Genomic DNA, 27,330 nt, shown 5'->3' on the forward strand with positions numbered 1-27,330 from the left:
CTCCAGAGAAAATGCCAAAAATTCAGTGCCTTTTAAACAAAGACACTTGCTTGACAGCCAGCAGAATATCTCCCAAAATTTCACTGCCAGTGGATTAGATTAACTAGATTAACTAGATTGACTAGATTAACTACAACAGAGTTCAGGCGCGTAGGGCTTGACTTGTTTCCTTTTCCCATTGTCTAGAGCTAGTTGAGAAATTCTTAAGCCTCCAAGACATCTGACAAGTCTAGCGGATATAACATAGGAACATGTGCCTTTCTGGGCTTGTAGATGGAAGACAGGTAAAATACCTGAGGGCACCTCAGATGACACTGAACTTCAGCAAGTTTGCAGATGACACCAAGCTCAGTAGTGCTGTCGACATGCCTGAGGGACAGGATGCCATCCAGAGGGACCTGGACAAGCTTGGGGAATGAGCCCATGTGAACCTCATGAGGTTCAACAAGGCCCAGTGCAGGGTCCTGCACCTGGGTCGGGGCAACCCCCAGTATCAGTCCAGGCTGGGCGATGAAGGGATTGAGAGTAGCCCTGTTGAGAAGGACTTGGGTGTACAGGTAGATGAAAAGCTGGACATCAGCCAGCAATGCGCGCTTGCAGCCCAGAAGGCCAACCCTATCCTAGGCTGCATCCAAAAGCAACATGACCAGCAGGTCGAGGGAGGTGATTCTGCCCCTCTACTCCGCTCTGGTGAGAACCCACCTGCGACCAGCTCTGGAGCCCTCAGCACAGGAAAGACATGGACCTGTTGGAGCGGGTCCAGAGGAGGGACACAACAATGATCAGAGGGATGGAACATCTCCTCTGAAGACAGACTGAGTTGGTCATATTCAGCCTGGAGAAGAGAAGGCTCCAGGAAGACCTTATTGCAGCCTTTCAGTACTTAAAGGGGGCTTCTAAGAAAGGTGGGAACAGACTTTTCAGCAGGGCCTGTAGCGATAGGATGAGGAGTAATGGTTTTAAACTAAAAGAGGGTAGGTTTATACTAGACCTAAGGAAGAAATGTTTCACAGTGATGGTGGTGAAACACTGGCACAGGTTGCCCAGAGGGGTGGTAGATGTCCCATGCCTGGAAACATTCCAGGTCAGGTTGGATGGGGCTCTGAGCAACCTGGTCTAGTTGCAGATGTCCCTGCTCATTGCACCGGGGTTGGACTAGATGACCTTTAAAAGCCCCTTCCAACCCAAACTATTCTATAATTTTATGATTCTATAATTCTACGTTTAAGCAAATGAATCAAAACTTTAGGTCATACACAGATGCTTAAATTTGGTCTCAATCTGAAAAAGAATTGCATCTTCTGCTTTCCTGATCTAGTGGCCAAGCTGTAGGCCTAGTCGTCGTTCCAGGTTTTTCAGTTCAACGTGTCTCTGAGATTTCAGTTCCTATGCCAGCACCAACTACTGCACCTAAAATACATTTCAAGTAATCCCAAATGCAGAACTTGTCCCTAAACTTACTTCATGCCCAGCCCACACACAGATTCTCCCATGATTTGGTGACCTTCAGAAAGGTCAAAAAGCATCATATGCTGTAACACATTATGGCATATGGCATTAGAAGACATCCTGGAGTCTGGATGCACAGATATACAGATCCTGCTTGTGGCACACTGGCAGCCTGAAGTGCTCCCTGGACTGGTAGGGGTGTAGCCACATGGCCTATCTAAGCATGCAAATGCTCATCCTCAAGAAGTGTTTAGCTACCTATCACTCTGTATAAAAGATTTGAACTGTACTCCTTCAAGTTCTTCAGCTGTAACCAAAATTTCTGCAGGTTTTTACTTTTCTTGCAAATAACACACCGTCAACAGAAGAGTAAGCATCATGCCAAATCTCAGTTGGCCTTTTTCTTTTTTTTTTTTTTAAGGTGAAAAATACAACTTCCATCTTAGTTTTTTTCAGAAATATCTGAATCATCCTTGATGGAACCTTAAGCAAAATACTTGTCTTGAAGAAGACATGAAGCACTACTGTTAATACCTTGCAATGTTAGGAACAACTAAACACAGGTTTTAATCAAAGTTGTACCAACTAATGTTACCATCATTTCTTCCTATAAACAAAGTAGACTAGAAACAGGCATGAAAACATGTTAGAATAGACCATATATTATATGGACAGAATTTGCAATCTTTCTCCTCTTCCCCACATTCCTGATCTTATCTGATCTAGAACTCCTTAGTCTCCACCAACTGTTTACTGAATAATGGGTGAAAGAACATTTTTAACTAAAACTAACTGTGTTTAATTACTTTGTACTACTCTATGTTACTCCTCTTTGTTGTTTGTGTGTGGCTTTTCAAACAAGGAAAATGATAAACATTTGACAAATAATAACTACTCTTTAACAGATGTCTGGAACAAGCTAAAGTAAACCCTGGCTAACTCCAGGATACACAAAAATGCAAAGTTACAAATTACGTCTTTAAAGCACTGCTTAGAAAGTGATTTTCTAAAATAATCAAATTAATGCCTCAAAACTACTGAAATTTTATAAAATGTTCTGTAATACAACAATACTGTGCAGTATGGACAGCATAGAGAGATACATTTTACCAAATAGAAAAGGACTGAAAACATATTTTTCATTTGGTCTGTATTTGACTGCATTAATCTACTTCTTAATACTTCAGCTTTGCACACATTAAGTACACAAGTCAATATGTATTTGATAAACTCATGATGTCAGCGTGTCTCTTGGCATATAGCTGTATTGACAATGCTGGATCTTTGTTTTGTAAAATATTCTTTGCAATTAAATCATACTGAACAAGAAAACAGTATCTTACCTTGGCAGATTGGCACAGGAGAATCCCACTGATACATGCCATTTTGGTGACGCCTACATGTCGCATTATTGTGACCGATCATTCTATACCCAGGTTTGCAGTAATAGCGAACTTTACTTCCAGCAGGACCACCTGTTTTATTTACAATTCCACCATTCCTCAAGGTAGGGTTTAAACTGCAATAGGGAGCTAAATTCCAAAAAAAGGGACATTATTAAAAACAGTGAAGTTTCAGACTTCTTATGCAGAAATATATTGAATTTAAAAATCATAGTTTATAATCACAAACCGGTTTATGCTGTTGTACATGAGGAAGCTGCAATCAGGAAAAACATAGTTTGTTCAGCAACTTCACTGAGTAAACAGTCTACTTCAAATTTGATAAATTTATAAATATAAAACTGTTCTTTGAGCTACAGAATATACAAAATTAATTATGAAAAGTTTTATTTAAAAAATCCAGTGCACTTAGACATCTAAGTAAAAAATTAAACATTTTGCCAAGTATGTTAAAAATTTACACACCAAAGTACAATAGACTGATTCATCGATGCATTTTTTTCAGATTAAAATTAATGAGATATTACATTACAAAGATATTACACAATTGTATTAATTTTTTAGCAAAAGAGTGTAACTTAGGTGAGTGTAACTTCTTGAATGTTGAATTTACAGCACATCTGAACTAAGACAGAATGCACTTGTTTAAACCTAAGTTCTGAAATGAAAGTAAACCTTGCTAAACTTTAATCAGTACTACTACAAGTACTGTTCCCAGAGAGGTTTTCCTGACCATTAGGGTCCTCAAGAACTTGTGACGTAGAGATGAAATGTTTAGACATGTGCTGAGGAAGTCAAAAATTATGGAATTTGAATTGTGTCAAAAAGTGAGTAACAAAGACCATTTTATTCTAAAACAAGGCTGCAATACCTGTATGTAAGGATGCAATATGATTAGACAGACTGAATCTAGGTCAAGTAAAAGTACAGGATAGTTTGACATATATGTGAACCCTAACATAAATCTGCATGCAATCATTTATCATTGGATAAAAGCAATATGAAAAAATTACCTTGACTCCATACTGATGTACAAGTCACTGAGTATTCACAGCACTGCACTATGTCAAACTTACAGAGGTTAAGATCTTTTCAGAAGAAGCATGGTAGGACCATGGCTTGCAGAAAATAAGCCTGGCTGAATATCCACCACTGAAATAAGCCTATGAATGTTCTTCACAGGGCAGACAGGGTTGAACTCCACTAAACATCAGTACCAAGAACTCTGAGACTGTAATTGCTGCCAAAATACTGTCTCTCTACATCATGTTGAAATGTGTCTTAGGCACACTATGATGTTCATATCATTTTCTATAGACAATTACCCAGTAGAAGTTGTGGTTGTATTACACAAGTGCTTAATTACAGAATTTGGTTTATATCTACAAATATTTTTCATATTATTTGTTTTTTTCACACATCCCTGTTTTTTTTCTTTCAGCTTTCAACATCTAGCTATTTTGTCTGTATGCATACTTCATCAGCCTAAGATGCACCTATGATATCAATTACCACCTAAAGATGGATGTTTCTGTTCACTGCCTGTGGAGAGATCACAAAGTTGATTAGACTCCTAACTGAGACACTTCCTTTAAATGTGCAGCTTTCGATATAGTGTATCAATGTCAATATTTTTAAGAAATGCCACCCTACAAAAGCAGTAAAACTAGGTCATACATTAAAGATATTGAAAAATGTTGGCATTTGTTCACATTCTGTTAAAGAATTGTAATTCTCAAGCAACATTATCTCTACTAGAAATGGCTCTTTTTTTTACATTCTTTTACTTCGGGGATTATTTGAAAAAACTAAATCAAAAAGAAAAAAAAAAACAGGATGAAAATTAATAAGCTAGGGTTGTCCAGTAAAACAATTGTTTGGGGCCATGTTCTATAACCCTTATAAACACACTGACATTCAGTTGCATGCCTAACTAAATGGATTAAATTATTGAATTACTCTTTAAATTTAAAAGGGGATTTTACATTTAAAGAAGCACAATAAACATGGATTTAATTTTCTTTCAACCTATTGAAGAAAAAAATACATTGTTATTGCAACACAACCTAGTTAAGACCAAAAGACCAGTTGTTAAGACCACTGAAATAATCTTCAGTAACCTCTTAACCATTATTTGATTTTAAATAACCTAGGAGACCTTAAGAATAGCAGGTGAGTCCTAAACAAAATATGCCATTCAGACAAAATTCCAAATTGATCTCCTCAGTACTGCAATTCTAAACAGAAAATATTTGCCATATGATGCGTGACCCTGTAGCATAGTAATACAGTATCGCCTTTGCTAGTAACAGGTCACAGACTTTGTACTGATTTTGCAAGTCCTCAAGATCAAGATTTGTCAGGTTTGTGCTGTCTCAACCTTTTTTGACCTGCCTGCAACTTTGTTTTCGCTTTGTTTAGCTTTAACAGATTTTTTTCTTCTGGTCAGGTGGGTATGTCTGATTTGTTTTACTTTTGAATTATCTTTGTATTTTGCTATTATCTTTTTTTGGTACAATAATAGCTCTATATAGGTACTTGTAACAAGTAATTGTTCTGTGTAGTATAAGATATTTAGGACTCTAGCATGGTGACATGTAGACAAACACAGGCCTAGTATAACAGCAGAGGTCTTGAGAGGTGGAGACACAGGACGCAGTGTGGAGGACTATGAGCATGGTATGATAAGAGGGTGACAACCGGTGCACCGTCTAAAGCTATATACAACTCACCAGTGTTCAGTTAATATGAATTATAACTCGGAGCTCTACAAAAATGTTTTTTTGGGCTCAAGTAAAAGAGCAAAGAAATAGTAACTACATGAAAAATAGATTCTATATAGTAAAATCATGTGTAACTTGAACTTGACCAACAGCAGGGTGTAAAAATGTGTTAGCAAATAAAAATGACCCTAAGTGGACCCTAGAGGGAGGAAGAAATAATGAATATCACATTCTGCCTGTTGAAGGACTCCAGTTGCTAGTGACCTGCAGTATCTCCCCAGCACACAAACACCAAACCGAAGCCATTTATCTTGGGTTTCCAAAGAGCAATGGAACCATTACTGTAGATAATGGGATGTGTGTGTACAACAATTCTAACCATACTGTTTTTCTGTATAGTAGCTTTCACTTCTTTTTTCTTTTTTTCCTATAACCTTTTAATCTGGAATACTAATTATTTTATTATACTGCTACCATTTCAGTTATACTAACAGTAAATTCTTGGCTAGACATATAAAGTGGATTTTAACCCATAACAAAATTTTGAGCATAACAAGTTGTACTTTGTGTTCTGATTCCCAGTAAACTTACTGCCATTTTTTTAGCTGTGGTTATTTTTAATAATATATAGTATATATGAAGCTCCAAAGAGATCAGCTTTGATCTCTTTGAGATCACAGAGACTGAGATTATGTTCAGAATAGAATGTGATGCAAGGAAAACATATTTATGATTCAGGGAAAGAAACTGGAAAGAAAAACATATAAAATCAATTGGAATTGACTAGTGAGAGACAGAGAAAGAGAAAGATCATGGACTGAAGTGAGGAAAAAGGAAGATAATGAATTAGGGGAGACATTGTAAAGAGGAAGAAAGGGAAATTAAGATGGGAAGCTAGAAGGGAGACAAAGATTGACAAAAGCTGATAAAGAACTATCTTATATTGTCTACCAGAGAAGCAATAGAAGTAGACACTGATTTTGAGAGAGAGGTGGAACAAGGATGGAGATAAGACAGAAAGGTTGGGGAGCACAGCTAGTCCAGCTTGGCAGAGGTCTTTTGACCAGAATGAGTGTGAGGACTGGGACAAACTAGGTGAGCGGGAGTACATGAGAAGTGAGAGGTGAATTCTTGAAGTACAGTGAATAGTTCAACAGAGCGCAGTACAGAAAGGATCCCACATATCAGAAAGAGGCTGTGTCTGCAGATTACCAAGCTTTACAATTCCATGACACTTAACAGTATCTCAGAAACCCATAGTAATTTACATATTCTTTAACGGAGTTGACCAACCAAGTTGTGGTTGCAACAGATATCTGTGTAGATGTAAAATTTTAAGTTTGGTTGGTAAAACAATGTTTACCATCACAACATCCCATGGCAGAATACTTGGGATTTTCTGTTTGCTTTCTCATGAACCTTACTAGGTACTTAGAAAATAATGGAAAACAAAGTATCAACAAGAAAAAAACCAAGAACATCATTAGGCTGAAAAGAATTCAGAAGTTAGGAAATTATGGAATTTAAGTCTACATAGAAATGTCAGTTCATTTATACATATCCATGTCAGTATTATACAGTCTTTAACCTTATGATCGTACTCTGGTTTTGGATGGGGTGTCTACTTTAAAAGATATAGGGAACAGATACTACTTATCTTTTCAGTATATATACTTCTTTTTTTTTTAATATTCCAATTGTTTAAGATGAGTTTCCAGGTCTTATTAGCTTCATATTACTCAGACACTGTTTCAAGACATAATTAGTGTGGGGTTTTTTTTAATGACTGTCCATGTGTTATCTGGATGAATAAATATTAACTAACTTATTTTCACAAAATTACATTAAAGCAAGAATCATTGTTATTATGCCCATTTTACAGATAAACATTTCAAATACAGAGAGGAAACTAAAAATATTAAAATTTTGACTATTCTTATAATTATGATCCATTTTTTTCCCGCCTAGTGTTATATGTTCGAACACAACCCACACTGACATCAGTTGCAGCAGTACGCACTCAACACTTCCGTAATTGAAATTTAAAAGTATGATGCCAAACAAGCTCATTCCAATTTCTGAGTACTCCATTTTGTGATATGAATCATATATGTTTGGATAACTTATGCTTAAAATAGTTATTTAACATCAGATCCACCTCCTACTCTTACAGATATGTTTATTAATTACAGCATTTTAAAGTAGCAGCAGTTAGCAGTTAGTATGTCAGAAATCAGAAACAACACTGCAGGCAAGCAGTGCCTGTCATCCTCATCCATGTAAAAGCCCTAGCAAAAATCATAGTAATTTGTGCTGCAAAGGCCTCAAAATATAAATAGAAAAGGCTGATACTCAAACAATTTATTATGTCTAAGCTATATATAGCATGAAAAGAAGGAAAGCATGTGAAGCAAATTATTTAAAATTCTGAAGATGGATTTTTATTTTACAACTGAAAAATCTTGTTAAAGACACTAACACTTGTTGAGACAGTGAAGGAATATTGATAAGACTCCATACAATTCCATTCTTAATCTACAGTTTAGTAATTTTTAATCTGTTCTTTAAAGTGAACTCCCTTCAGAGTCCAGGTTGAATGGAGTTCAGCACAACATCTTCTAGGATCAGGAACTGACCTATTAACTGAAAAATCACACACAAGGCAATAAACGTCTGAAGATCTGGATGGTAAGCAAATGCTTGAAGAATATCAGACTGAAAACCACAGCCACTGTCAGCTGAGTAAAAATCATGGTCTTAGGCAGGAAATGTCTATAGAGTGCTCATAAAATATTGCAGCCTTGTATCAAGGACCATTGAGATAAAATGTTATTTTTCTTCCAGCCAGTTTCTAAGAGAGGATCTGTCCTGGAACTTCATGAGGCATAGCTGTTATAGGTTCAACGACACATGAGTGCTCTCATTTTTGAATGACAATGTTTTACCATGAAATGTGATAAACTTCTATGAAGCCATTCCAGTGACCTGAAATAGCTTTACATTTACAGATTTAATTTACTTTTCCAAGTGACATAGCATCCACATTCTTTCAAGGCCTCTTAAACATCAGTGGTTTTTGCGAGACAACATACTGAACATTTGCGGCTCACTTATAATCATGACATCCATTTGTCACTTGCCACTGAAGACCAACAGGGTAATAACTGCCTGGCTAAATCACATATCTCTAGTCAACTGATGTGTGGACAGCAACATAGATAAACACTGATTTTGCATTTGCAGGACCATATTCTTCCTTTCACAAAGCATAGTCTCTCAAGAGCTGGAACATTTAAACATTTCTGCTGAGATTTTTCAAGCTGTTTGAGTCATTCTGTCTAAGGGAAGCTCAATTAAATAATTCCCAATTCCAGATTAAAATTCTTTGAAACTGGATGTCCAAATCCCCCAGATGATTTTGTAAATTTGTCTTGCAGTAAATAATATCACATTTTCTCTAAGAATTTGTCTTAGCAAAGGACTTAATTTCCCAGTATCTTTGATCAATAGTCCAAAAACTTATATAAAAAGATACCTATAACTACTCATTGAAACACTGTCTTACGTTTGAAATTATAAATCCTTTAAATCCTGTGTTGCCTTTGTTTAGTTTATATGCTAGATTTTTGTTCACAGATGAAAAGTCACAGCTTAGTCCACTGCTTCCTTTTAACTTTCCCTTTTGGATACTTTCTTGTCATCATCACCATATTGCCAGGGAATCTTATGTCCTTTGTGCTGCTGTTCTTGAAATATTCGGTGAGGCAGAGGTTTACTATCATCCTCACTTTATAGATAAGAAATCAGATGCTGGCTTAAGTGATTAGGTAAGACCACACAATAAAACTCAACATACCTCTTCTGATTACTAAACCAGTTCCTTAATTAATGGACCCTCCATTCCATATGTTATTTTACACTTTAAAATGTACAGAATCAAAAAGGAGAACAATATTCAACCAAGCAACAAAAAAGGGTTGGGCTGCCATTCTTTTTCTTTTGCAGTATATCTTTAAATCTAACGTGCAAGCAGTATGAAAACAGTAAAAAAAATTTGCAAAGACCTATTCCCTCTTTAGTGATAGAATTGTGAATGTCTGCCTCTTCAAAATTAAATATCTGACTAAATAACTTGCTATTTATAGTACAGATGTTCTTAGTGATGGTTCAATATTTATAAATGATCCTGTTTATATTGCTCTTGATTCAAAGTACTGTATAAACCTCCATTTTACTACAGCAAACCATCACCTAAAAGTTTAGGAGCCACAGAAGAAACAATTATAAAGAGTCTGATTAGCTTCTTCATACAATTCCTTTGTCACTTCTAACCAGCTACTGGAAAATGTAAAGACAAAACAAAATCAGTCAACAGCTTTTTCTTTTAACTTGAAATAGAGAGAAAACAGAAACAGTTGTTTCACAGGTACAAAGCTTAAAAATAAGATTAAATGAATGGTGAAGAATTAAGCTTCTTGCAATAACAGATGAGGTTACAAGAGCAGAATAAATTAGAGACCTGTGGTGGGGTTTTTAATGTATGTATCTACCATTCTACTGGCAGCCAGTTACAAATTAGCCAGGTTGCCTTATTTACTCTTGAATGACCAATCAAAAGTTAAACAAAAGCCTGTAAATGTTGTACAAGTACCGTGAAGTTGCTAAGTAGCAAGCTAATTACCCCTCTACTTCCCAAATCATCATGCCTCCAGCAAGTGTGCCAAGTACTGTAGTGCACTTTCCTTCCTTCCCCCACTACTTAAAAAAAAAATCATCTACCTCTTTGCTATGATTTTATGCCAGCCTGCCTGGGTAGGAATGTGCATGCAGGGTTACAAATTATTGAGGGAAAACAAAGCCAAGAAACAGCTTCTGCAGTGTCTTTCAAAGAAATGTCAATGTTTCATATCTTACAAAGTGAGTTTCCTAGCCTGGGTTCAGCAAGTTCCATTTTCTACACTCACAGATCTTCCCCATTTGTAATAAACTGCATAGTTTTGGTGAAACCCAGCTGCACTAGGAAGTCAAGTTCAAGCACTACAAAACAACAAGGAAGCATTAAAAAAAAAAGTATTTCAGCATGCAATACCTTTTCCTTATTTTTTTTGCATGCTTTCTAGTGACTTTACCATACTACATACCTTTCAAAGAAAAAAGGGAGTTACTTCTATGCAAGAAATTTTAACTGGTGATTCCCCTTCTAGGTTCAATATACTATGCAGATACTCACTAGATTAAGGAAGACATCATTTAATATCTAGGTGTTAGTGCAGTTAGGAAATTTATTATTTAGATGAAAATTATGCTGATGCCTTTATAATATTCAAAGTCCTTCAAAGAATATCCCTCTGCTGTAATGTTATAGCTCTTTTCTACTGTGATTTACCAAAAAGCTTTAAACCACTAGAAAACATAAAAGCAACATTAGACAAATCGCTTACACAAGTAAGCTCATATGCTACAGGCAATATTAAGCATTCCTCTGAAAGCTTCTAGCACTTTTTTGAAAGTGAAGAAAATTTGTATATACAAATGAAATCTAGTTGCGACAAAACTACAATTTGCAAAATTTTGTTCACAGGCATAGCTGGAGACGGGGAGGGTTGTGGGAGGGCTGTAATTCATTTCAGTAGGATCTTCATTATGAGGAAGCCTGCTGGCTCAGTCACAGCTGCCAACGTTATCAATAGCCTTTTTGGGATCTTGTATTTTTCCTACTTTCATGATGTTGCTTTCCCTCATTAAGATTCAAATCCAATTGTTTATGCTGCTTCTCACTGCTACTCTTCTTTCATGCTGATTATTTCCATTGAATCTCATGTAAAATGTACAGAAGTTTAGAGAAAAATGCAGGCACTGACTGATGGTGAAGCGGAAAAAGCAAAACAGTTGTTTGTTCCTAGAACATAGCCATAAGGATTGCACATCTCTCTCCAGTCCCCCAATATTATTATTAGTTGTGGCTAATGCCATAATAATTGATGAATTGAGCCTAGCAATTAGCGAGACCACTTCTTTGCTCTGCAAAACATGTTTTGTGTACACACAAAGGTGTAAAATAATTTCTTATTCCTCAAAAATCAGTCTCCTCAATAATTTGATACTTACCAAATAAATCCTTTACATGAGCTCTGTTCTTGCAACCCTGATATTAGGCCCTCACTTTCAGTTCATCATAGAAGGCCCAATCCCTTCACTGCCACACATGAGGGTTATCATGTGATAGTTTCTCTCTGTGCCTTCTTCCACATTCTCAATCCATCTATTAGGTCCTACAGTTGCCTTTTCCCTATGAAAAACTACATGAATCTCCAGTATGCTTGAAAGCAACTTCCCTTTCCCCTATCCCTCAGTTTTAGTTTGTGTGTAGTAAGACAGCAGTCTTAATACAGTGAGTAGTAAGTAACTATACCAGTCCAAAGACTGCTTGCAAGGTGGAGATAATGCTTTTACTAACGGTTTTTTCCTGAGTGCTCATAGTTCTGCTCATAGTTCTTAAGTCCCCAAAACGATGCTCACCATTATGCTCTGAGTCCTGATCATCTGTTTCAGAAACAAGAGAAACTCTCCAGAGGTTAGACAGCCAGTCCATTGTTGGTACAGGAAAGGAGTGACCTCTGTGAAAATCATCTGCCTGAATAGCATTTAGCGTGACTAAATGGCAGATACCTGGTGCTTGATAAAACGTTCTTCTACAACATTTTTAATATTCCTTTCTCTACTTAATTTATATTGACAATTATAAGCCACCAAAATTAACACACACCACCTTTACATTGCTTATCAAGTCCAAACACAGAAAAAGCAGATGTTAAGAACAGACAGTAATTATCATCTCTCTCTCTCTCTCTCACTATATACACCACGTAAATGATCCCTAAGCCAAGGCTTTTAGGAGCAATGTGGCTGCAAAGGTATGTGTGAAAACGTCTTAAAACAGGCTGTGAGCAGAGTAAGGATCAATATGTCTACACATAGAGTATAATCCAGTATTGCAATACTGGTAACCAATTTTTTTCTTAATAAGGGACATATTTTTTAACACTATTTACATATTTTCATATCACCACAACACCAGATTCACATGCAGCCAGCTGAAGAAGTGAGGGATTTTTTCCCCCCAGTCTTCCATTTATTTGTACATGAAGAAAAAAATAGTAATAACAGTTGTGAACTGCAGCTCAAGGAAATTTTATACCTAATAACTGTGTACTGAATTGCAGGTGGAGTACTACATGCCATTTCAGGATCAAAAATTCTCAGTCTTGAGTATGTCCATGTAAATATAAGGGCTATCTCTCCCACTACATTTCAGCCTAGCTCCAGGTCTGGTAAGACAAGACAGCAGGTTGCATAGAGAAGTATCCATTGGAGAAGTATTAATCTGGAGATCTTTGGCAAACTGGGAAAAAATGGAGAGTCCAAGTTCTTTGCTTACCTTGAACTTGCAATAGAATGATTATACATCCTCAAAATGTACATTATAATAAATTACTGTCTTCAAAGGCCATTATATTACAACTCCTAATCTGATGCTTAGTATATAGAATCATAGAATATGTCAACAGAGATATCCTTACCCATAAAGATCATCAAGTCCAACTCCTTGCTCCTCACATGATTACCTAAAACTAAACCATATGACTAAGAGCATCATCCAGACACTGCTTGAATTCTGACAGGTTTGGTGCCATGACCACTTCCCTGGGGACCCTGTTCCGGTGACCGACCACCCTCTCGGTGAAGAACCATTTCCTCATCTCCAATCTAAACTTCCCCTGATGCAGCTTCATTCCATTTCCTCATGTCCTGTTACTGTTCACAAGAGAGGAGATCAGCACCTCCCCCTCTGCCGCCCACCTTGAGGAAGTTGTAGCCTGCGATGAGATCACATTTCAGCCTTCTCTTCTCCAAGATGAACAAACCAGGTAACCTCAATGACTACTCATAAGTATTCCCTTTAGACCTTTCACCATCCTGGTCACTCTCCTCTGGACACATTCTAAATAGTTTGATATCCTTCTTCTTATATTGAGGCACCCAAAACTGCACACAGTACTCAAGGTGGGGCCACACCAGTGCAGTGTACAGTGGGACAATCACCTCCCTCGACTGGCTAGCTATGCTGTGCTTGATGTACCCCAGGACACAGCTGGCCCTTTTGGCTGCCAGGGCACACTGTTTTCTCATATTCAACTTGTCATCCACCCAAATCCCCAGAACTCTTTCTGCGTGGTTGCTCTCCAGTCTCTTGTCCTCAATTTGTATTGGACCAGTATTACCTTGTTGCAGGTGGAGAATCTGGCACCTGCTCATTAAATTTCATATGGCTGGTGATTGCTCTACTGTCTAGTCTATCCAGATGTCTCTGTAAGACCTCTCTACCCTCAAGGGAGTCCACAGCTCATCCTAGTGTAGTATTGGCAAACTTACTTACTGTACATTTGATTCCTGTGTCAAGATCATTTATAAAAACATTAAAGAGCACTGGCTCTAAAATTGAGCCCTGTGGAACCCCACTGGTGACTGGCCACCAGCTTGATGTAGCTCCATGTAATGCAACTCTTTGAGCCTGACCTGTCAGCCAATTGCTCACCCAATGTATTATGGATTTGTCTAACTGTGTGCTGGACAGTTTATCCAGAAGTATACTGTGAGACACATTATTGAAGACTTTGCTAAAATTGAAAAACACCACATACACAGTATTCCCTTGGTCAACTAGATGGGTGACCTTGTCATCAAAGGAAATTAAGATGGTTAAGGAGGACTTTCCCCTCATGAACCTATGCTGGCTATGACCAATGACTGCATTGTCTCTCAACTGTTTTTCAATAACTCCCAGAATAACCTCCATAATTTTACCAGGCACTGAAGTAAGACTGACAGGCCTGTAATTACCAAGGTATTCCTTCTTTCCCTTCTTGAAAATTGGGACAATATTTGCCAGCTTCCAGTTGACTGGGACATCTTCAGACTCCCAAGACCATTGAAAAATAATAAAGAGAGGTCCCATGATGATATCGGCCAGGTCCTTTAGTACCTTGGGATGAATCCCATCGGGCTCAATGGATTTATTTGCATCCAGCTGGAGCAGCAAGTCTCAAACAAGTACATGGTCAGCTGGGAGTTTATCACACCCCCCCAGTCATGGTCTTTCAACACAGTGCTCTGGAGGTCCTAGGGCCCATCATCTGTGTTGAAGACAGAGGTGAAGGCAGCAATAAATGTCCCCGCTTTGCCTATGTCCCTATTTGTGAAGTGATTGACCTCATCAAGCAATGGACCAATGTTATCTCTGATCCTCCTTTTGCTGTTACTATATTTTAAAAGCCCTTTTTGTTGTCCTTCACAGTGCTGGCCAGCTTGAAATCTAATCAAGCTTTGGCCACACAAATTTTCTCCCTGCACTGGTGAATAGCATCTCGTAGTTCTCCTATGTCACCTGTCCTCACTTCCAATGTCTATACATTTTCCTTTTCCTCCCAAGTTCTAGAAGATCCCTCCTCAGCCAAGCTGGCCGCCTGCCCTACTTGCTTGACTTCTGATACTTTAGAATTGCCTGCTACTGCGCTCTTAAGAGGTGGCTCTTAAAAAGTGATCAGCATTCACGGACCTCAATACCTTGAAAAGAGATTCCCAGGGGACCTTACTAACTAGCTCCTTCAGCAGCCTGAAGTCTGCTCACCCCATATCCAGGGTTGAAGTTTTGCTGTCAGTTTTTCTCCTCTGGGACTGGGACAAAGCTTCTAGCTCCTCTTGCTTGTTGCTCATGCTGCATGAATTACTATAAAGACATTTCAAATGTGCTTTAGTGTACTCAGCACATCATGGAACAGACTGAAGGACCTTGATAACACAGCATCCTTCAAACACTGGCATGCCACCCTTAGGCTTTATCTCTAGCTAGCCTAGCTTTATCTTCTTCCCCCTTCAAATCTAGTTTAAAGCTCTTTCAGTAAGCCCTGCTAAGTCCTGCACTAAGATCCTTTTTCTGCTTTGAGACAGGTGTATCCCATCTGTCGCCAGCAAGGCCTGGTGTTACATAGACCAACCCATGATCAAAAAATCCCAAATTTTTCCAGTGACACCAGTCTTGGAACCACAAACTGCATGTAACCACAAAGTATAATTTAATGGAAACCATTAATAGCTACCTGAGTAACGGATCTTGAATCCTTTTTTGCTGGTTGCATGATCAGTCGACCAGCGAAGATATAGCAGATTCATTTTACTTGTAAAGTTCAGTTGTCCAGTATGATTTCCACTTAAAGCAACCAGTAGAGGACTTTGCCCAGAAGAACCTTCAGAGGTAAATAAAGAAACTATTGAAGTTTTAAAGTATTGCCAGCTTGAGTACTTCTTTCCATATTTTAACTCAGCTATGAATGTGAATATACAAGGAAAGATTAGGAAATAACGTGACATCTTGTTGCCAGTTAAATAATTTACAGATCTCTGTTTAAACTATCCATCTAGTTTTAGGTTTTCACTAGAGGGAACAATAAAAAAATCTTCATACAAACAAATCAAATAAAAAAAGAGTGGTTTTGCCATAAACACTGAAAAATTAGTGGTTTTTTAAAAAAAATAATTTCTATTTGGAAGGATTAATTGGAATGAGGTTATGTTTCTGCTCCTTGTCCTTTTATATCTAATATTTATTTAAACTCTTTTCCAACTAGTGAGTGGCAGCAGTTCTATACATTCTTTAACATTGTGCAGCTAGTATAATTTTAAACACCACCATATTACATAGTGAACACAGCTAAAAAATGCCCTGCCACATACACAATCATCACAGTTTCACTGTGGAATACACATATGTGCAAGTGTTATGCATTTACAATACATACTTTATTAGTACCCAGTTCTGTTAAAAGGCAGAAAAGGTGTTCTTTATCGTATCATTTTCCTGTAAAAATATATACACTTATGGTAAATACAGGATGCTGAAAAAATATGACCTGGCACTAGACCAACATCTTCATTACAATAAAATCCAATAAAACCCTTGAAGCACAAATAATGGTTTGGGGGCTAACTATATAATAAAACCACATAGATGCAAGAGAAAAAAAAATGTATCAAACCTATCTCCAGCTAAAAACTTTCTAAACCACAAAATGGCATCTTCTTCCTCCATATGAAGGTTATGTTTTCTCCAGCTGAACTCCTCACTGCCATATACCTTTTGTGCTACATTTTTCAATTTTAGGAAAACCATGTTCAACCAACATTATCTAGGAAACAGGTTAGGGTTTTTCAAATAGCTATTTCAAATAAAGAGACTGCTTCATTAATTTTTGCTGAGTTTGAGCAGCTGCAGCCTGATCAGGTCTTATGTTGCATGAAAACACAAAAATAAAACTGATTCAGAGGACACCTAAAAATTGCATACATTTGTTGTCAGCCTTATCCCCCTCCAGTCCAATAAAAAAAAGAGTATATTTTCTGATTGGGACATTGCAGGTACAAAAGTGATACCATAAAAGCCACAGCAAACCTTAAAGATTAAGACAACCTCTCAGTCCTTCGGAACTGTGGTTCAGTCACCATAATGACACCACTACAACTAAATAAGGAGTACTAAATAAACTCTAAATAATAAATACATATGCAAAATAAGAACAAATAAGCATAGCTTTAGGCACAGGCTGCGCAGCATGCCCTCATTAAAATGCTTTGTGGCTTGTTTGTTTTTCATATTAGGGGGTTAGTGTTTGATAATTATAGTGTATGATAAATGACGAGGAATGCTGAGGTAAATTCCTAATTTTTCTTGAAAAAATTATTTAGAATGTGACAATTCATTTAGCTTCTGTGTGTCAGCCTGGGTTTTGTAAAATCTGTCTAATACACTTGTTACAGTTTAGAAGGTGTACGTTCTTTCAAGATTCTCAAATAAAGGGGTTAAAAGAGTACAATTACAAATAAAGATCTAGTATATATGAAAAGGTAAGAATCTTTCCTTATTACTGACTGTGAAATTAATTTGCAGCACCACATGCCACATCACATTTTTTAGCCATTGAGAAATCAGAGGAATGATTCTATGTATTTTAGTCTGCTTTGTTGTTCCTGAAGGTAAGTTTCAGTTTCCATACCTTACCTAACAGGCAGCTCTTCAGTTGATGTTGGGCAAAATCAGTAGCATGACTTCGATATTCTTGAGTTTGATTATTATTAATTTTTAAATTATTTTAATGTTTGTCTATATAAGGTAATAAATACTCAACTTCTGGTGTGCTGTCATATGATGCTTTTCTGAATATTAGGTAAAAGTTGATATTTCCATCTAATTGCAGTGACAGAGTTCTGTTGCTTTATTTCAGAGAGAAAAAAAAATCAAAGAATATTTTCTGTATTAAATGAGTACTATTCAGTATAAGTAGCCTGAATAAGTGTTTTCAAGTTCAAAAGCCTTTAATAATTATATTCATGGCACATGTATGGCTTCCCTAGTTTAGAGTACAAATGGGATTTCCTAAGGGTCTGACTAATAAGTGGGAATGGCTAATGGGCTTATTGCTCTCCGCTGACCAGGATAGCCTAATTGGCTGGATGCCTATATTGATCATCATCCAGCTGCTGAAGCACTGTAATTTACAACGTGGTTGGATGGGTGTAGTCACTATTTTGGTCTGCATTCCAAAGTTGCCTTTTACAGTAACCAGAGACCTGTGCCTTAGCAAATACTATTTCTCTAAAAGTTGTCTTGGCAATCTTTATATAGTTTCTGCTTAACGTTTGGTGGTCTATCTTTGTCTGGTGTAGACAGACTTGTGCAGTTCTACTAACTTAAATGAATATATGCTGGTTTGGACTGCACAAGGTGCCGGGCTATGATATATATTTATTGCAAAATGCAGTAATACAGAGAAATATCTAAGCGAGCTCTGAACAAACTAGTCTGAGTTATGTCCATCACTGGAAACAGTATAGCCACATCAGCATTGCCTTCTGCCGCGACAAACTCATCATGCTGAGATGTAGAACTCATTAGTCTAGCAAAGCACATTTCTGATGTGGCCACAGGGACACAAACAAGTACCTCTGCAAGGCACTGCAATGTGCCGTATTTAAATATCAACTTGTTGAGAGCTAGCTCAGGAATCTCTACATGGCACTGTATTGAGAGGTTATAAATATGCCATTATCTTTCTCATTTAAGTTTGCTGGTAGGTGGTAGAAAAAATTACTTCAGCAGAGCTGCATTAGAGATGAATTTGTAAGAATGTGATTTCATATCATGAAATGACAATGCTCAAAAATGTAGCAACTACAATACTTCTCTCAGATCTATTATTGATAATCTGGTTTCATTAAATTTAAATATATGAGAAAGAAAACAAAAATCTTCATCAGGAACATTCAGCAGTTTCAACAGGATTTTTCAAAAGAAAATAAAGCGATCAGACCACTAGAAAAGTTTCAGGCACACTACATATTATTTTAATGGTAAATACAAAATAGAGCGGAGGAAAAGACAGTCTTAGATTTTTTTCAGACTATTCTCTCCACTAACCTCATAAAGGCCAACACACACATTATAAAGAAAAAAAAAAAGATAATGAACTGTTATTTTTGAAAGAATGAAAAATAATGTGGGTTTTTTTCAGAGTGCTGTTATGAAATATTGAAAATATTTTAACAATTTTAGACATTAAAAATGTACTACTTAAAAATACTTAAAGATATCTCAAAACATATGACCTTTTAATATTTTTATAATAATTTCAGTTATTAAACTCCTGTTGTAAATATTAATCAGTTATATCATAATTATCATATATTCTTGATTAATGAGAAAAAAATAATAAAAATAAGTTAAAGAACAATCAGGGAATAGTTATTCTCATCAATCAATGAGAACAGAACAAGTGAAAATAAGCTCAGAATTCAGTAGGAAATAAGAATAGCTTGTTAATTAAATAGGGCCCTTTGAGAGGTTGCTGCTATGAGTAACATACTAGAAATTGTTTTTTGCCATTTCTCTGCTCTTTGTTCCAAAACAGATGGTCAAATATTTTAACAGGGTTATATTCAGACGAGGTACAGCACTAGTTCTGCTATGCTATGGAGAAAGTAGGTTGGGTATTTTGACTCAAATATGAGTATTTAGCCTCAGATAATTTTATTCAATTGGACAAATGGAGTTATACTCCCAAAACACATCCTCACGAGAAATGATCTATTACAAAACAGTACGTTAACTTCTCCTTTCAGACACCTCCATACATTTCCCAGGAAACAGAAAAGTCTATGACTTTCATAGGAATGCTGCAGCTGCTACTTCTCCTCCTTTAACAATACCTAAGTAAATTTAAAAGATTTTTTGCCTTGAATACTTCTATAAAAACATTCATTGACTAACAGATTTAGACTTAAGGCAAAAATAATACAAAAACTGGACTATTGTTTCAGTTTCAGATGTATCAATGCATTATGAAACGAACAATTGGAAATCAAGCCCCATTTGACCTGATATTTTTTCTTTTGTGATTAGATAGAATTAAAATCTCTCTTACCATCAAATACCTCCAGCTCATCAAACTGCTTTTCACTTTGAAACATTTCTACAAAGATGGAGATGTTATATCCTGGCTCAACTTTTATAGTCCAAGAACAGGTCTGAGAGTTGGGATAGGTGCCTGGGTAACCTGGACTGAGGATCACTCCTGATGATTCTGTACGGATTTCATTCGCTGGACATTGTGCTAAAAAGGACACAAGAACAACAACAAGAATAGCAATGAATAGTATTTCCTTCCCATGAAAAAAAAAAAGTATTATTTTTCAGAGATATGTATGTTTCAGGTTCAGTTTCCAAACGAAAACATGTTAAAATTGCATTCTAGATGGAAGGAACAATAAAGTTCCCTTTACCTCAAGCAGAAACAGGACCACCTTTATAAACCTTGCATATATGAAACAGGATACTAATTCTTGTACAACATTCATCCAGAAATATGTCACAGCCCAAAGGATTTATAGTCAAGGGATTCACATATAATGATGTGATTGTTCACATCAGTGAGTTAAAATTCCTGGTAAAACTTTTTGTTTGGAAACCTAGTGGCTGTCTTCTACTTGAGCTTTTAAAAAAAAACACCCACATTTAAGAATGAAGTCTGTTACATGAACATGAAAACATATTGGAGCTTCTAGGCACACCAGATCATTTGAAAACATACATGTTTTGCTCAGAAAAAGGGTTTATTTTGGATACAGAATACTCCAAGTCATCCAAGTAAGACTACTGCAGCAACCAATTCCCCTGTTACTTAAACTCTGAACTTATAACATTTTACAAAAAATTTCACCTGGTATTCATAGGCATTTATGATCTCTGCATACGACAAGGAGCATATTGTACTAAAATGCTATAAGTTCTATATCCTAATACTGATTTTAATTAACAAATTCTTTTTTTGGTCACTGGTTTTCTTCAACATTCTGACTCTCATGCATGACTGATTCTTTAATGTCTGTTTGCTGTTGAACTCTGATACATTTTGTCCACAGTTTCATAATATATGTGCATATTAACAATGTTTTTTCTGTAAGATTCACAAATATATCTTGACAGAAATGCATTCCTGGAAACTGTCTGGCACAATACCCAAGTACCTGCATAAATGAAAGGTTATAGGAAAAGCGAAAAATGTAACAGAAGAAAAATGATCAGGGGAAAAAAAAATATTGGCTGGATGAGGAATTGGTTGGATGGTCGCATCAAGAGGGTAGTGGTCAACAGCCCAATGTCCAGATGGAGATCAGTGACCCCTCAGGGCTCCATATTGGGATGAGTACTGTTTAATATCTTCATCAATGACCTAGACAGTGGGACCAAGTGCATCCTCAGCAATTTTGCAGACACCACCGAGTGCTGTGGTTAACACAGCTGAGTGACAGGATGACATCCAGAGGAACCTGGACAAGCTTGAGGAATGGCCCCGTGTGAACCTCATGAGGTTCAACAAGGCCAAGTGCAGGGTCTTGCACCTGGGTCAGGGCAACCTGTATCAGTCTAGGCTGGGGGATGAAGGGATTGAGAGCAGCCCTGCCAAGAAGGACTTGGGACTACTGGTGGATGAAAAGTTGGACATGAGTCGGCAATGTGCGCTAGCAGCCCAGAAGGCCAACCGTACCCTGCAGCAGCGTGGCCAGCAGATGGAGGGACGGGATTCTGCCCCTCTGCTCTGGAGTCCGGCATCCAGCTCTGGAGCCCTCAGCATAGGAAAGACATGGACCTGTTGGAGAGGGTCCAGAGGAGGGCCACAAAAATGATCTGAGGGATGGAACACCTCTCCTCTGAGAGAGATGGGGATGTTCAACATGGAGAAGAGAAGGCTCTGGCAAGACTTTATTGCAGCCTTCCAGTACTTAAAGGGGGCTTATAAGACAGATGGGGACAGAATTTTTAGCAAGGCTTGTTGTGATAGGACAAGGGGTAATGGTTTTCAAATAAAAGAGGGTAGATTTAACCTAGATATAAGGAAGAAATGTTTCACAGTGACGGTGGTGAAACACTGGCACAGGTTGCCCAAGGAGGGTGGTAGATGCTCCGTGCCGGGAAACATTTCAGGTCAGGCTGGATGGGGCTCTGAGAAAACTGGCCTAGTTGCAGATGTCCCTGCTCATTGCAGGGGGCTTGGACTAGATGACCTTTACAGGTCCCTTCCAACACAAACTATTCTATGATTCTGTTGTTCTATGGTGCTATGATTCTAAGATTTTATGATTCCAAGTCTTTCCTTGATCTGACTTATAGGTTGAGCCTTCAGCATAAAATTCAGTGTGATTTTTCTTCAGTTGTGATTTTTTTTTATACTAAAGCATAAATCATAAATCACTTATCTAAAAGCCACTCAGACTTTTTAGGGATATAAGCAGGACGGAAAGCATGAAAAAGTAAAAGGTTTTGTTATAACCTTTTTTTCTTCAGTCTGCTCTCCAAATAGACTGGAGAATATGTAGCATTATCATGCCAGCAAATGCAGGAATAAATATTAGATTTTTGAAACCTCTCTTCTTCTCCTCCCCCTCATCTCTTTTAGTTAAAAAATTTCTTCAGTCAGAGAGAAAAATGTCAGCCTGTGAAAAGGAGGGATGTAATATGCAAGTGAGAATATACCATCAAGCAGGGAGAACAAGGTGTGGGCTGGGGAAAAAATGGCAAGGAAATAATTTTTTCCTTGGCACGCATCCCTTTCTGTTATCATTTGACTGAGCAGACAGTAGCAGACAGTAGCAGACAATATCTCTGAGGGGGAAAGTTATTTTTCATAGAAGGTATCCTAAGAGAGGGAAAGCCTGTAGGGCAATGGTGTATAAAGTATTAAGAATCCTTCTGCCAATTTTAATTCAGGGATTGTCTCTTGAGATAGAAACACCTGTTAGCCAAATTAAACCCAGAAATTTCACACAAGCTTCTGTGTAAGGATACAGCATTGCACATATTTAATGACAGGGGAGAAAATGCAGTGAAAAAAAAGAGGAAAGTCACCAATACAGAGAAGTGAAAATTGCTGGTTTCTTTGGGGGAAAAAGAAATGTCATAGAATAGGAAGAAAGACAATCACACTCAAGAAAGCAAAGACACCTTGACTGTGAGTATCTTGGAAACCTCTGAAAATGCTCCAGAAGAGAACTGGCCACTGTAAGAATGGTCTGCAAATAGAAAAAGAGACAGGACTAGGAAATTGCAGGGAGGGAAAAAACATTAAAAACTCATAGAAATTACTTATTCTGCCTATTTCTTTTGCCTGCCTTGCTCTCAGATAATCCATTTTTTCTTGTAAAGGACATCAGAGACAAAAAGAGAAGGAGAAAAAATGGCAAAGAGATAGCTTGTTTGTTACATTTGAAAAAATAACCAAAGGTGAAAGAGGATATGGAATATTGTCCTGTGGCACTAAGACAAAAATAGTGTCTTGTGAGGTGTCCCTTAGCATATTCTTAGGGCAGAAAATTCAAGTAAAAATTAAACTCTCATGTCTTTCTAAACTGTAAATAGCTCAGTACCTCTCCTGTGCTAGAAGTGGCCAAACCTCCTTACACAACAGTCTGTAACTCTTCCTATGGCATGAGTCATTAGACAAGAGGTCCCTTCCAACCTCCTCAACCGTTCACAGGAGGCATACCACAGGGACTTTGGAGAGGAACAGTTCTGGTGTAGGTCAGGGAAACGGAAGGGCAGATAGCATATTGCTCCTTCGCAGTTTGGGAGGCTGGCTGCTGTGTTAGGTAGCAAATTGGCAACATTCATCTTGGCTGCCTTTGCTGGCTCTCTTTCTCCACCATAATGAATTACTCACCAACTTCCCCGCAGTGTAGCTTGGCTGCTGATTACATGACTTAATTTCCAGGGTGGAAGCTAGACTTGAACATTTTACTAGATTCATATGCTTAAAGACATAAAATTGAGATACTGAGACAGTGAGACTGCTTCACTTTGTGCTATAAAACAAAAGGCACATTCATTTTCCCACATCACTAATAGCTAATACTTATCAGTTGAATATAAAATAAACTCCACAATGCTATTTTCTTGGTATCATACACACAACAGGTGAAAACAAAAATCTGCAATTTTGACCCTTTTGTTCTATAATATTAGCTATTCTATATGTTATTATAGAATTTTATTTATTATGTTCTATAATATTAGAAGTTTAGGAACAGATGGGAAGTTTACCAATCGAGAGCCTGAGCTGCAAAACACAGAGCACTTGAGCCCTGGAAAATATTTAGTTATCATTTATTTAGAAGTATATCCCATGAATTTTAAAAGTAGCTATTTGTCCTGGTTTCAGCTGGGCTAGAGTTAATTTTCTTCATAGAAGCTAGTGTGAGGCTATGTTTTGAATCTGGGATGAAAAAATGTTGATACCATGCTGATTTTTTGAGTTGTTGCTAAGCAGTCAAGGACTGTCTGGTTTTTCATGCTGGTCTGCTAGCAAGAAGGCTGGGGGTGCATGGGGAGCTGGAAGGGGACACAGCAGGACAACTGACCCAGGCTGTCATTGGAAAATTGTTTGGAATGATAAGAGGAATAAATATTCTTTTTAAAACTGTGTTAAGTATATTGGAGGACATAAGCAATCTATTTTACATTCATTTTTACTGATATTGTTGCACATGTAAATTCCAAGTCCTGTTATTTGTTAGTTTGCATAAATTCATACATACAGGCATTGCTCAAAGAAAAACAACAGGAAATAACAAAGTTAGTATTCATCTACACAGTCGCACGTAATTGAGTGTGGTGGGGCAGCGTCACAAGAAAAGTAATTCTGCAGGACAGCATAATACTCTCATCATATCCTAGTTTTAAGAAACACATTACCTAACCTGGCTTTTGCAGAAACTTGATTCGTTTGTTTTGGGGAATGTCTGACTGGGCTTTCTGACTTAACTCTAATACTACTTCTGATGTCTCCACTTCTGATTTCTCTTTTTATTTATAAATATCAGCACCACACTAGGACAATATTATCATGCCACCTCTCTAATTTAAGTCTTTTGACTAGTCAGATTAGAGATCTCTACCTTACACTGAATGCCAATTAGCTGTTTTACTAGTACGTTAAATTTTGTGACCAACACAGGAGTATTTATTGCTGTTGCAATGCTCATCATACTTTAATTTACATCTCTACATTTTCCTAACAGCAATTTAAAAAAGGAAAGAAATGTGTAGCCAGAGGATATAAGGACAAGATGAGAGCAGGGGGTCCAAGTGTATAAACAGAAATCACAAATGGTCAGCTACTGGTAAACATAAATTCCTGCACAATAAGAGCATGTTCTGTTGGGTGTCTAAGGCTCTGCACATTAGACAGTACCTGGCAAGTTATCGTGGTACCAAGCATGATGAAAAAGTTTGTCCTCAGACAGACCAGACAGGAAGGGAAAGGGAACTATAAGAAAAGTATGGTGTGGTGCGATTACAACTGCACTGGAGGTCATTCCTTCAGAATGATATAGAAGTGGTCACTGAGACTGATTTTTCTTGCCTGTCAAATAGGTTGTCAGACTCGTATATAGTGTCCTAGAACCTGGCCTGCTATCAGATAAATGTATTTCTTGCCTACTACAACATAGTGGCACAGCTCAGGCGAATGAAAAGTTTTCTGACATCTTTAAAAAATGTGAAGCTGATCCAAATAAGGACAATGTAAACAAGTATAAAGTACAGGTAAAATGCAGAAATATAAGAAGGCAGTCCAAAAATCAGTTTGAAATACAATATGTAAATTACATAGCAAGTAGTAATTTTTTTCAAGTCTATCAGGATCAGGTAGTATTGTATACTACACTGCATGGCCTCAAAAGAAATAGAGTAGAACTGGAAAAGGTATTGAGAAGGATGACAAGAATGATTAAAGGTATGAAATCTATTCTGGTCTACAGAATCATGCCATAAATGTGGTCAATAGAGAATAACTCATTACTGTTTCTTCCCCTATAAGGACTAGAGGACATGAAGTGAAAACAGAAGTTGTTGGTTTTTGTTTTTTTTTTTAATCTATGTATTTTTATCTACATATCTACATATTACGTAAATAAATTGTGCAACTTCTAGCCCTACAAATTTCAAAATACAAAGACCATTGTTAGCTTAAGAGTGGCTTAGCTACAGTTGGGTGGAGTCCTTAATTAATTGCATGCTTACAATGACCTTACGTTTTTCACTAGAAAATCATTATTGGCCAGTACCAGAGATGGAACATTGGGTATATGGTCTGGTATATGGGATTCCTGGTCTGATGCAAAAATACATATTTCTCCCCCTCAGGCACTTAGATTTTCAGAGTGTAACATGAGTACTTTCATATATTTATCTGAGTAAGCACCATAAAGATAGCATTAAAACCACAACTTTTAAATTATTTACCAATATTTCATATGATCTAGAAGACATATTGACAAATATAGGCTAGAGTGTTATCATCAAATAGAAATTCAATTCAACATTTACCTCCATAGTAATAATCCATGTAGACAGAGAGAGGTATTGGAGAGTCTGGGACAAGAATAAAAACAAGTAATTCTATTTTCCAGAAAGGAAAATTAAACTTCTTTAAAGATATAACTGGTCTGAAGAAAGGAAATCAGTTGCATCCCAAGTTATCTAAAGAAATTCCTCTCTTATGTCTATCCAAAATAACTGTGCCAGAATCTTTACTCTAATGCCTCTAGTTGTATTGTCTTCCATCTCTGAATCACTCCAATGGCTTTTTATTTTTGTTATCAGATTATTTTATTGTATGTCCTCCCTATAACAACGTTCTGCTGTATTCATATTAAAAGAATAGAGGACTGAAAGACATTAACAAGTGGTGAGCTATTCCTTGACTGGAACTGTGTTATTTAATCCTTTTCCTGAAAAAAACATGCATAATGAAGGTGTTCCTAATAATCACTTAGGAACAACTTATAAAATAGTAAAATTCTAGTAACTTTAATATAGAGGGTAGTTTTGAAAAACAATAAATAACAAATACACAAAAAGGGAAGAAAATCACAAAATCTACAAAGTCTGTGAGGGAACTACAGATCTGTTAGTATTCATCTACAGTGTCTCAAAGGACTGCAAAGAAACGAGTGTTGCTACCATCAAAGAAAGAGACTAGTTGCATCTGCAAGAATTGTTGGAAATAAACTACTCCCCTGTGTTTAACAGATCAGAATCAGAATCATTATCACTTCATTATCAGAAGCTCCCAATATATCTGTAGTTATTA

The 27,330-nt window shown here is 37.1% G+C and overlaps 1 protein-coding gene across 1 annotated transcript in view; it reads right to left on the reverse strand.

Annotated features, from left to right (window-relative positions):
• Positions 1-27,330, reverse strand: part of CSMD1 (CUB and Sushi multiple domains 1) — a gene marked incomplete at both ends in the record, with an annotated part of 1,255,958 nt that overhangs the window by 93,910 nt on the left and 1,134,718 nt on the right. The window contains 3 exons of the mRNA XM_081998094.1: positions 2,793-2,981; positions 15,733-15,879; positions 20,107-20,295. Of these exons, the coding sequence (XP_081854220.1) occupies positions 2,793-2,981; positions 15,733-15,879; positions 20,107-20,295 (525 nt within the window). The remainder of the gene's footprint in view (positions 1-2,792; positions 2,982-15,732; positions 15,880-20,106; positions 20,296-27,330) is intronic.

Source organism: Phaethon aethereus, assembly GCF_964289735.1.
Source record: "Phaethon aethereus genome assembly, chromosome: 3".
In the NCBI taxonomy this organism is placed as follows: Eukaryota; Metazoa; Chordata; class Aves; order Phaethontiformes; family Phaethontidae; genus Phaethon; species Phaethon aethereus.